The 11,710-nt window shown below is 37.7% G+C and overlaps 2 protein-coding genes across 9 annotated transcripts; one reads left to right on the top strand and one right to left on the bottom strand.

Annotated features, from left to right (window-relative positions):
• The first annotated feature begins 1,167 nt into the window (after window positions 1-1,167).
• LOC104223812 (chlorophyll a-b binding protein P4, chloroplastic) lies at window positions 1,168-2,766 on the top strand. Its single transcript, XM_009775315.2, has 3 exons — window positions 1,168-1,567; window positions 1,867-2,282; window positions 2,442-2,766. The coding sequence occupies exons 1-3, from the start codon at window positions 1,362-1,364 to the stop codon at window positions 2,573-2,575; spliced, it is 756 nt and encodes a 251-aa protein (XP_009773617.1). The 5' UTR covers window positions 1,168-1,361; the 3' UTR covers window positions 2,576-2,766.
• A 74-nt stretch (window positions 2,767-2,840) lies between these two features.
• Window positions 2,841-8,072, bottom strand: LOC104223813 (uncharacterized). Of its 8 annotated transcripts, none has more exons than XM_070171483.1 (9): window positions 7,515-8,063; window positions 6,209-6,825; window positions 6,039-6,103; window positions 5,885-5,900; window positions 5,728-5,789; window positions 4,425-4,521; window positions 4,008-4,135; window positions 3,446-3,794; window positions 2,841-3,138 (listed from the first exon to the last, which is right to left on the bottom strand). In XM_070171483.1, exons 6-9 carry the CDS (start codon window positions 4,470-4,472, stop codon window positions 3,118-3,120), a joined length of 546 nt encoding a protein of 181 aa, XP_070027584.1. In that variant the 5' UTR covers window positions 4,473-4,521; window positions 5,728-5,789; window positions 5,885-5,900; window positions 6,039-6,103; window positions 6,209-6,825; window positions 7,515-8,063; the 3' UTR covers window positions 2,841-3,117. The 8 variants fall into 8 exon arrangements, with proteins under 8 accessions (XP_070027584.1, XP_070027585.1, XP_070027582.1 ...); XM_070171484.1 differs by having other exon boundaries at window positions 6,636-6,825; XM_070171481.1 differs by having other exon boundaries at window positions 6,039-6,825.
• Between the last annotated feature and the right edge of the window lie 3,638 nt (window positions 8,073-11,710).

Raw genomic sequence — 11,710 nt, 5'->3', positions numbered from 1 at the left:
GCAAAAAACATTTATGTCTAGCAAGTGCAAATTTCTCATTTAGTAGTTCATGGGGTGATTTAGGATTATCTCTTTGTGTAGACACAATGCTACCTATGTTTTTGAAGGAATAACATGATGTTTAGACCCCACATATCGATGAATACTGAGAAAAATGAGAGAATGCAATATAAAATAATTTAGAATTATTTTCCAACTAAATGTAGTAGTATAAAATAATATAGGATTTTATACCAGAAGTACTTTCCTTATACCCTGATGGGACTCGTTGTAATTTTCGTGTTTTTGTTGCATTGAAAGACAAGTTATATCTTAGTAGATTCATTAATAAGATTATCCACTGAAGATGTAAAGATATTCATTTAGTATGTGTTTAGGACTTATAAGACTTAGGGGTCGTTTGGTAGGAGGTATTAGAAAAAATAATATATGCATTAGCTCAGTGCATTACTAATACTTTGTTTGATACATCTTTTTAACCTGTATATAACTAATACTTGTATTAGTTATACATCATATATGGTATTATCCTATGTATAAGTAATGCATAGAAAACCATGACATTAGTAATACCAAGACTATTAATGCATGCATTAGTATGACTAAAGACAAAATTATCCTTGAAGTCCATTAAAGCTAGAGAATATGGAGAGTATTTTTGTAAATAACTATTTTTCTTACAAATTATGCAATGCATTATAATTTTTAATACATCACACCAAAATAGTAGGTAAGAAATAATATCTGCATAACTAATGCTTGCATTACTAACCCATACATTAATAATCCATGCATTACTAATATATCTTATTCCACACTATTCTTATACACCCTACCAAACGACCCCTTAACGTTATATTGGTTTAGTTGCAAAATGTAACCCAACAGTGACTACTCACTAGATCTCATCATCTCCTGAAATCTCCTAGTTAGATATCTTTTGCCAGGACTAACTTTGAGTCAACCAATTGTCACATCCTCATTGGATATGAAATTCTTCCACATGGCAAAATCCTCTCTCGTCCTATGTGGCAATTTTTGGGACCCCCATCATCTTCTAAAACCAACAGAAACAAAGAAACAGATTTGAGGATATGGAAGCAGAGATAAGGATAAGATTCATTTCTTCTTATTGGCTACTATGAAATTCACAACCCAATCCAGCCGTTGAATTCCTAAAAATCTTGTTGTCCCACTTGGCACTGTTCAAGATTGAACTAGAGCCACAACTATACCTTTGAAATGGCAGTACAAATGCATAAACAAAAGATACAAAGTTTAACTCACCTTAACTCCATTGCCATTTTTCTTGGTACCTCCCAACATCACCAACAACATATTTTTTTTTTTGAAGTGGGAAAATGGCAACAGTTACAACACAAGCTTCAGCTGCCATTTTCCGGCCATGTGCCTCAAAAACCAGATTTCTCACTGGATCATCTGGTAAATTAAACAGAGAGGTCTCTTTTAAGCCCTTGACTTCTTCATCTTACAACTCATTCAAGGTTGAAGCCAAGAAAGGTCAATGGCTTCCAGGCTTAGCCTCTCCTACTTATCTTGATGGCAGGTACATACATTCAAGATCATATTTTTTTGTTGCCTTTATAATTGGGTTATCCAGTTGTTTTCTAAAAACTTAAATAATTATGCGTGTAGTCTTGATTCTTTTTCATGAGCCAAGTATGTTGTTTTTTTAAATAAAAAAAATATTCGGTGGCGGTAAGACTTAATCACAGGACTAGGTCTGCTCGATATCATATTGAATTGTGTGACTACCTCATCCGAAAACTTAAGCTATTACAAAGAGCATACTTTTACTAATGGTTTTTAGCCTTGTTCTAATACTCGAATGCTTGCTTGTCTTAGTCTCCCAGGAGACAATGGTTTTGATCCATTGGGACTTGCTGAGGACCCAGAGAACTTGAAATGGTTCGTCCAGGCTGAACTGGTGAACGGTCGTTGGGCTATGTTGGGTGTTGCTGGGATGCTGCTGCCCGAGGTTTTCACTAACATTGGAATCCTTAACGTGCCCAAATGGTATGATGCTGGAAAAGAAGAGTACTTTGCATCTTCATCCACCCTGTTCGTGATCGAGTTCATCTTGTTCCACTACGTCGAGATCAGAAGGTGGCAAGACATCAAGAACCCAGGAAGTGTTAACCAAGACCCCATCTTCAAGAACTACAGCTTGCCTCCTAACGAAGTTGGATACCCTGGTGGTATTTTCAACCCACTCAACTTTGCACCAACTGCTGAGGCCAAAGAAAAGGAAATTGCTAATGGTAAGTCCAACTACCACAACCCTGTTATATTTCATGTACGATCACTAAACTTGATCCACTGTAACAATAAAATACCATAACTAATTTTTTCACATGAAGTAACTGAACTTTATCTACTATAATAGTAACATCACTAACTTTCACATGGATAATATGCAGGGAGATTGGCAATGTTGGCATTTTTGGGATTCATAGTGCAGCACAATGTAGTAGGAAAGGGACCTTTTGACAACCTTCTGCAACACCTCTCCGACCCATGGCACAACACCATTGTCCAAACACTCGGCAACTAGAAAACCTCATGGAAACTGGATTGAATATATTGTTACCCTTGTAACCATGTTATGGTTTTTGATCAAGAATAGAGCTTTGTGGTAAACAAGGAACCTTTAATGTACAGGGCATTTTAAATTGCAAGTCTTATTCGTGTTATTTCCACCCTATCATCAGTATATAAAGTGGAAGAAAAGCCCCCTTTAGCTAATTCGAGACGCTTATCTAGACTTGGATTTGGTAAAGGGAAAGCTTTCTTTTAGTAGTTCAACTTATGCATCTCAATTGCAAAAGAAATCCCAGAAATTTATTGAAGCAAAGTGAAATTGGTCTTAGTCTCAGATCTCATACACGAGCAAGTTCTTATTCTACTTGTGCTGACCAATACCTTGATCATGCCTGGTGTCCAAAAAACTATAATCATTTGTGAACATAATTACCTATCAACAACCATTCCAACATAAAAGTGACCTTCAAACCACCGATCACAGATTATTGTATAATGAAAAGTTCTGTTAGTCGCTAGGAAACACAAGTAGTGCAAAGTGTCTCAAGTGTTCAATCACTCTGAACGCTTCTCTTGCTGCAGCAAAAAGAATCCAAAAACTAAATGAGACGGAGTAAGACATGTTAGATCAAGGAAGAGCAATTACATGAGCGTATATATTTGGAGACGGTGGTTGATTTGGTGGATTAATATAAAAACTTGCATTAGCATATTCAATTATCACGGAGAGAAAAAGAAAAAGAAAAACTATCACAGAGAAGCACACATGCATGGAGCAGAAAAATTCCATCTGTAAGATGGAGCAATTAAACATCATTACTCCAGTAACTAACTTTCACACACGGTTGAGAAATTAACTGAAAAAGGATGGTGGTAAAATTACCTGGGGATATGATTTTTCATCCAAAACTGGAGCTGCAGAGGCACCAGCTGCACTATCCCAGGAACTATTGCCAGAACCCAAAGATCTAGGCAGATTAAAATTTCTTTGAGTTTCATAATCCATCAAATACCCTCTCAAATCTACCTCACTCTGAGGATCCAAACTTTTCCTTTCCAGCAGATTAAGATTATCGTAAGGATAGTACGAATATGGCTCACTTAGCTGCTGTCTCAAGCATGCTATACTATTTAAATCATCCAAAGCAGTGGCATCTAGTTCCAGTTCTTTTCCAGAGTCCAAAACATGAGAACATTCTGCAACAGATGTATCTCCGGAGCACCCCAAATCTCTACGGAGAAACAATGGTAATCAATTTGATAGTAAGATCATTGCTAAAGCTGTTCCAGGCATGGTAACTGGTAAACAAATTAGACATGGAAGTAAAAATATGATTTTTAGGACAGCAATTACCAAAATCCAGCAACTTCAAGGGTGAAATGATAATAAGGTTGTAAAAGGGGAATGAAGTAAAGATGGTGAACAAATAGAGTCTAATACTCACCCTTGTGTTAGAAAGTTTGGTGCCTCGGGGAATGGCATGTTCTGGCTGTTATTTGCCGGATGACATGTCAGGGTCTGCTCCTCTTGTCTACTGCCCATTGGAAGATGCAAATGCGTCATGCTCTGGAGCTGTTATACGAAATTCAAGTGCAAAACCATTCAGCTATTTATACACTTTACACTGCTTTTCCCTAACAGCAAAAGCAGGAGACTAAAACAGAAACAAAAGAACAAGGGGAGGAAGGGCAAGAGGAAGAGCAGTCCCTAAGTCCCCCAAAATCCATATCGAGGCAAAGAATATAGTTCATCAATAGTATGACTGTTTCCTAAAAATTTGTTGCTGCACTATGATCACCAATTACCACCAAACCAAATACTTCAGTATTAATCCAGCTTTTGGAAATATTCCATATATTACCTTCCGAACATGAACTGCATTAAGCGACTCCCTTAGTTCGCACTCCATCTGCGTAAGATGTTCCACCTTATTTATCTTATCAGAATTACCCCACCAGCTACAACCATGCAGAGGGGTGAGGTCAATTAAATATGAATGATGGCATTAGTCATTTAACCCATACGATCCAATTCCAACTGCATATTAACTCAATCACTGAAGCAGCATATGCGGATTAAGATTAAAGCAACTGATGTGCCGATAATCGTACAAAATGTTATCATTGGGCCTATAATCAAGGAAAACGCAATTATACATATCCAATAAAAGTGTCCAAACGAGAAAATTGATTAGATATTCCTCAAAAAGTTTCTTCAAATACATTCAAAACGCAAAAGGAAATTACAATTATAGCCTGTTTGGCCAAACTTTTTTTTGGCCAAAAGCACTTTTGGCCAAAAATTAAGGTGTTTGGCCAAGCTTCTAGAAGGAAAAAAAAGTGCTTTTGAGGAGAAGCAGAAGCAATTTTGGAGAAGCAGAAAAAAGTAGCTTCTCTCCAAAAGCATTTTTTTGAGAAGTACTTTTGAGAAAAATACACTTAGAAGCAGTTTTTTAAAGCTTGGCCAAACACTAATTGCTGCTCAGAAGTGCTTTTCAAACTAATTAGCCAAACACAAACTGCTTCTCACCAAAAGTACTTTTGAGAAAAGCACTTCTCAAAATAAGCTGATTTTTGCAGCTCGGCCAAACGGGCTATTAGTCATCCTCCCAAACATAGATGGAGGAATGACAACACATGTTATCTGCCAGTAGGCCTCAATAAGATAAAAATATACAACTTATTTTGTTGATGGTTCCATATGATTACAACTTTTGAGGTGATCTGAATGACAACTATCAATGGACATGTTTTCGTTTGCAACGAATAAGCTTTCTACCACTGCAAAGCTAATTCTAGTTTAGAGCTGAACTAGGAACTTTGGAATAACTATACAGGGAAGTTTCTAAAGATTCAAAATGTTTGCTACTGTCTGAAGTGCCATGCTTAAAATATTTCAGCAGTTTCTATGCATGTATGTCAAGTATGCATGCCAATTGTAATGCAATGCGGTGATAAATCCATGTGCATACTGTCAGAGTATCAATGCACTCGGTCCTCCCAATCACTCTATCCTCACAGTCACTCAGTCGCTCACAGTCGTTCAATCCTCCCAGTCACTCAGCACTCGCGCTTGGCATTCGCACTCAGATAAGGAGGTGAATTTATGGCAACATTTGAACACCAAAAATGAAAAAGGAAAAACAAAGGAATGCAAAACTATACCTGAGTCTCTTTTCTACATCTGTAAGCCGAGATTGCAAGACTTTCACTTGGTTGTGCAATTCCTGTCAGCACCAATTATTAAGAAAAATTATCCACGACTTGAGTTAAGTTTTACAACTGAGCCAAAATGGTGTTGACAGAGGAAAAAACTGCATACCTCAACTGATGGATCACTGCAACAGAAAGAAAAAAGGGGGAAAAGACAAGGAAATTGTTAACATGATACTTCACAAACTTGTAAACGAGAACCACTCTTTTCGATAGGTACAAAGTTGAAAGAAAATATCCTCAAATTGATTAACGCTACTTACCTAGCATCTAGAAACTCTTGCACACCTACATCGTGGTCAAGCTTCTTGAAAGTCTTCCTTAATGTCTATAATGTAACCATTAACATTGTGATTACATTCAACTGGACTAAGAAATAAAAACAAACCAGAGAAAGCAGAAGAATCAGATTGGTGATGAATATCAAACTTACTTCAAGGCTCTCCAACTTCCTGTTTTAAGTTCAAGATTAACAGAAAACTGGTCATTTAGCCTCTATATCTTACTCGTAGATGAGACTAATCCAAATAGGCAAGACTGTCTTTTGTACCTTTTTGCCCTTTCTTGAGGAGTCAATTGAGCAAATTTTGCAATTATTTCATCAAAATTGCTCAAGACATGCAACAGATATTAGAGAATGAATAATCCTATAGTTCACCATAAATGATGAAGAACCTGCGATTAGCTAGTGACGAACAATAGAACACAATAACTAAATCACCACACAAGATTAACTGTGATTAAAGGCTAGTAGTAGAAAATAGCAATTAAAAGACTTCCTTCTGCACTTTGAAAATAGATGTCACTCAGTTACATCTAGTTAGAAGATCATCTTCTAGATGAGTAAAGACTCTTCATACCAGGTACTTTAAAATGAGAACATCGCTCAATTTGACCTTCACATGCCCTGTGCACGATGCTAGAAGTTTGGGAGCTTGCCAAAGATAGAGTACAGTCACCAATAGGCAATAAGGAAACCTGTTGTGTCACATCCTCCAATGAAAAGATCAGTGATACCCACTCCGTTCCAATTTATGTGAACCTGTTTGACTGGACACAGAATTTAAGAAAAAATAAAATTTTTTGAAATTTGTGATTCTAAACAAGTTAAAAGGGTGCCAGAATATTTGTGTGGTTATAAAAACTTCACATTAAGGGTAGAATTGTAAGTTTAAGCTAAATTGTTATCAAATTTAGAAAGGAGTCATTCTTTTTGGAACGGACGAAAAAAAAAAATAGGTTCACATAAACTGGAACAGAGCTAGTACTATGTAACAATCCTAACCTCGTAGATCATTACATAAATGAAATTCCACGGATTTCACCTCAAAGTACAATCACAGTGGTCCTCAATGAAACTAAAATGCAAATTTACACGAAATTAAACCTAAAGTACTAATCTAATTGCACGTGATTTTCAATCAACCCACGTGACTCTAACCAATTAGGATAATGACATACTACAACTCCCCAGTTTCAAATTCAATTTATAGTCGTGCCATTTGTATGACTATAAGCTTTTCATTCAGGCTAAGCTACGACGGGTAAAATAAAAAGTTTAAAATTAAATTATTTTCAAATATAAAATATATTATTCTTTTTTGAACAGACTAATAAGTAAAGTGTGTCAATTAAATTTAACTTAATAAAAGTTACACACGAAAGAAACTACAATGGTCACTGCTGAAATGTTAATGGTATATTCAAGAAATGCAAATGCTGGGCAAGATTGCAAGTACCTTCGTTCGCCTTGAAATAGCGTTGGTTTTCCAGTCGGAGAAAACATAAGGATAATGTCGATGTCACAACACTGAAATCTCCTCGGCTTTCTTCAAGATTCCAGACCTTCGTTTGCAATAGGTAACTTGCCGGTTACTACTGCTCTCCAATTTCCTCATGTTGACCCTTACTCTTCCCATCCTATAAACAACCAAAATAGAACCAAGAGATCTCATCCAGTGGCGGATGCAGGAACTTCCGCTAAGTGAGTTCAAAAAAGAAAAAAGTTTGAAAAAAACTAAAGCAGTTCAAAAAACAAAAAAAGTTCAAAAAAATTGGAAGAAACTATGGTTAGTGGGAGTTGAACTAGCAACCTAACAAAGATTTTGAACCTGACTCCTTAGCTATACTTTTGGTCGTGTCAAAAGAATTTAAAATATAATATATACAAACTGAATTTTGTCATATATAAAGTGTAATTTTCCGGAGAGGGAGATTCGGAACCGTCCCCTAAATCCGCCCCTGATCTCATCAGGTCTTAACCTAATTTTTTTCCCGAAATTAGTCTCAAGAAGAAGCGGAGTATTTAAAATTGTGCAAGGATGAATTTAAAAACACCCAAAGATATAATTTTTCATATCCACGTCTCTCGTTGAAATGGGATTAGGCTAGAAGTACCTAAGTAGAAATGCAGTGGTCGTGGTAAAAGTGTATTAGTGAAAATTAGACTCGTCATGTAGGTCTATTAAATAACGACATGTGTCAGTAAAGTTTGAAGAAAAGTGAAGAATGACATATAAAGATGATAGGTGAAACACCTCGGGACCGAACATACTCATATCGTGCTTGTTAGCCCCGAAACTGATTATCATGAAATAACCCAAATCAGGCGCGAGAGAATATCTCATAATTACAAATGAGGAAGGCATAAATTAATCCCGAATTATATGGGATTTACCATCATTACACCATCAGTTACAAATCAATTATTAATAAATGCAATAAATGATTATAACGGTCAGAACAAGGCAATCAATTGCGAGATTGATTCAACAGGCACGAGATTGACTCAACAGGCACGAGATTGACTCAACAGGCACGAGATTGACTCATTAATTACAGAATTAATTCATCAGTTATGGAATTAACTCATCAGTTACGGAATTCCAGCATTTACATAGCTGTTACAAGTCTTCCAAAAGTAATGGATGGATTGAGTAAATGCTCATAATGGACCTTTAATTCAAGGAGACTAGTTACTTAGATTTAGCTCTATAAATAGACATACTTTTACCACCATCAGGGGAATCTAATTTTCTTTTCTACAATTCTATACATTGTAATTTATAGCATCTTGCTCCCAAGTTAGCCATATTTCGGTCTTTCAAGCTCTGTTCGGCTCATTATCCTATCAAGGATCATTCAATAAGAATTCTTTCTTCTCTGCTTTATTTTTATTATATTATATGTCATTGAATTTATTTCTCACTTCTCAATCACGTTGTATTAACGAAATTTTATATCTTTCGGATTGAATCTGTTGCTTGTGACCCGTCATATAAAATTATTGTTTTGACCTTGAAAACTATTTTTTGGGTTAAACAAAAAGAGCTAGATTATATTCTAAAGTTTTGCAAGACAACTAGACGAGGGAGGCGTAAATGTCTTTTCCTGTATAGATACGATACCGAGAGTAGAGCTAGCACAGGAATCTCGACTCTCTTTCAAAGAGATACTCCACTCCCGCACTTTGGAACTTGGGATTCCTCCTCCTAACTAATAGCCTCTTTGGCCAAGCTTTTTTTGGTCAAAAGCACTTTTGGTCAAAAATTAAGGTGTTTGACCAAGCTTCTAGAAGGAAAAAAGTGCTTCTGAGGAGAAGCAGAAACAGTTTTGGAGAAGCAGAAAAAAGTAGCTTCTCTCCAAAAGCACTTTTTTGAGAAGCACTTTTGAGAAAAATACACTTACAAGCAGTTTTTTAAAGCTTGGCCAAACACTAATTGCTACTCAGAAGTGCTTTTCAAACTAATTAGCCAAATACAAACTGCTTCTCACCAAAAGTGCTTTTGAGAAAAGCACTTTTGAAAAAAAGCACTTCTCAAAATAAGCTGATTTTTGCAGCTTGGGCAAACGGGCTATAAGTCCCATGTGATGCACTTCTTGTCAAACTCGACGTTTCAAGCAAGTCCCTGATCAAAACCAAGGGCGGATTTAGTAGTTTTTTTTTCTTTTGGTAATAAGAGGCTAAATTCGCAGTCGCTACACTTAATGTAAATCACAAACCCATTTGAGACAGGTTCAGTGAGGGGATTCGATCCCAAGTATGTGATAACTGTTCGTTTTTTACTAAAAGGACTCGCTTTATAGCTTGTTTGGATGGTTGTTGTTTGACCCAAAAGATATTGGAACCTTTTTGAATAAATTAATTAAAGAAAATGAAGAGGTAAATCTCAACAAAGTATAATAAGATCCAGAATAAAAGAGATAAAGAATGAACATGATGGACAATATTTCTTGATCTTGTGAGAGTGAACGATTGAACTGTTGAAAGAACTTACAATCAGTGTTCTTAGCCCCCCCAAAAAAAAAACCTTTACAAGGTTTTTTCCTCCATATATATAAGGAACAACTCCCTTCTGAACCCTAAAGGACATATCGTAGGAAATGTTCGAAAATATATTCCTAATGCCCCATGTTAGGCCTACGCTACTGCAAAAGTCATACATCCTTTGTCCGCTGTCGGTCGTCGTCCTCCACAGGACGTCGTGCTATGAAGACCTCATCTTGTCGTATTTGTCAGTAGCCGTGGTCGTCCAAATTTGGACCCATACAGTTAGTCCCTCCGCTTGTCGAGGTTGCAACTTGGTGCGTCCTTGATAAGCGGACACCGCCCACTCTTGTGGAGAAATTTGGTTTCACGAAGCGTCATGGCTTGGCCAACAGTGGGGGTTAGCGTGCTCAACAAGACCCTGGGTGGTGTATCTTATCGAGAAATGACGTCATTCCCACGTGCGTCATCATTATGCGTGTTTTCGAGACAGTGGTTTAAGGCTTGTCGCTTCGATTTCGGTGTCATTCTGCAACCTTCTACTTCGATTCTGGCGCCATCCAATCTTATAAATAGGTGAAGGGTTTGTTTTTTCAAAAAACTCTTGGCCCTTTCCTCTCTGGTTATTTTCGTTCATCTCTCCCGTGTTTGCTCCAACGATTTCTCTGCTCCCTTTTTTTTTCATTCTTCGTTCTTAGCTTTTCAGTTGTTTCAACACATTTTTCGTCGTAGAGATGCATAGAATTCATCGATCTTGTGAGGGGGTTTCTGACGCCGCCCCATTGTCCATGGTGCTCCCCTCTGGCGGTGAGGACATGACGGTGGAGGAGGGGGACAACTTTCCCATCGTAGAGGAGTTACTGCCGAGACACCCTATGTCTCGAAGCGACTTTCTTAAGGGTCCTCCTCCTACTCCTACCCCCGTACTTTCTGAAATTGAGCAAGTCTATATCGATGCTTTCCGTGTAAAATCTAACATTCCCGCTCATGTCGATATGGCTCTAGCGGGAAGGGACTTCATGAAAACCCATAGGCCTGGATACTGTGCTTTTTAAGAGTACCCCTTTGTGATCGGTCATTCCTTCCCCCTTTTCCCGTTAGCAGAAGAATTCTGTTGATTCTATCAGGTTTGCCCGGTGCAACTTTCCCCGTACATGCTCAAAGTACTTCTATTGTTGACAAAATATGCGGAGTTGGCGGGGTGCGAGGTTACCGTTCACCACCTTCTACACTTGTTTTCACCCAGCTTCATAGGGGTACTATGGTACATTTGAGGGGCCATGGGACAAAAAGGCTGGTGGTCGGAACCGACGATCGAGCGAGTCACAAATTTTGGCATATGTACTTCTTCATCAGAACCGAACACATCGTGTCTGACCCCGCTAGGTTTTTGGAGCGGTGGAACGAGAATCGTAAGTATCGCCATTTGTTTTACTCTTTCTTTTCTTCCTCATTTACCTTAGTGTTTATTTGCTTCTTGTTTGCAGCTATGAGGCGTCCACCCAATCGTATTGCAGGTATAAAGGATTGGGTAGCCCGTATGCTGTCCTATGCAGCGGAGACTCGAGACTGGCCAGCTTTCGTGAAACGCTTTGGGCCGAAAGTTTCGTCTGGTAAGTGTCTTCTTCTATATCACTCTTCGACTATATACCGTTGTCTATTGATATG

This window comes from Nicotiana sylvestris, chromosome 3, assembly GCF_000393655.2.
Source record: "Nicotiana sylvestris chromosome 3, ASM39365v2, whole genome shotgun sequence".
Lineage (NCBI taxonomy): Eukaryota > Viridiplantae > Streptophyta > Magnoliopsida > Solanales > Solanaceae > Nicotiana > Nicotiana sylvestris.
Note: the sequence above shows the minus strand (reverse complement) of the source record. Positions and strands in the feature narration are given on the sequence as shown.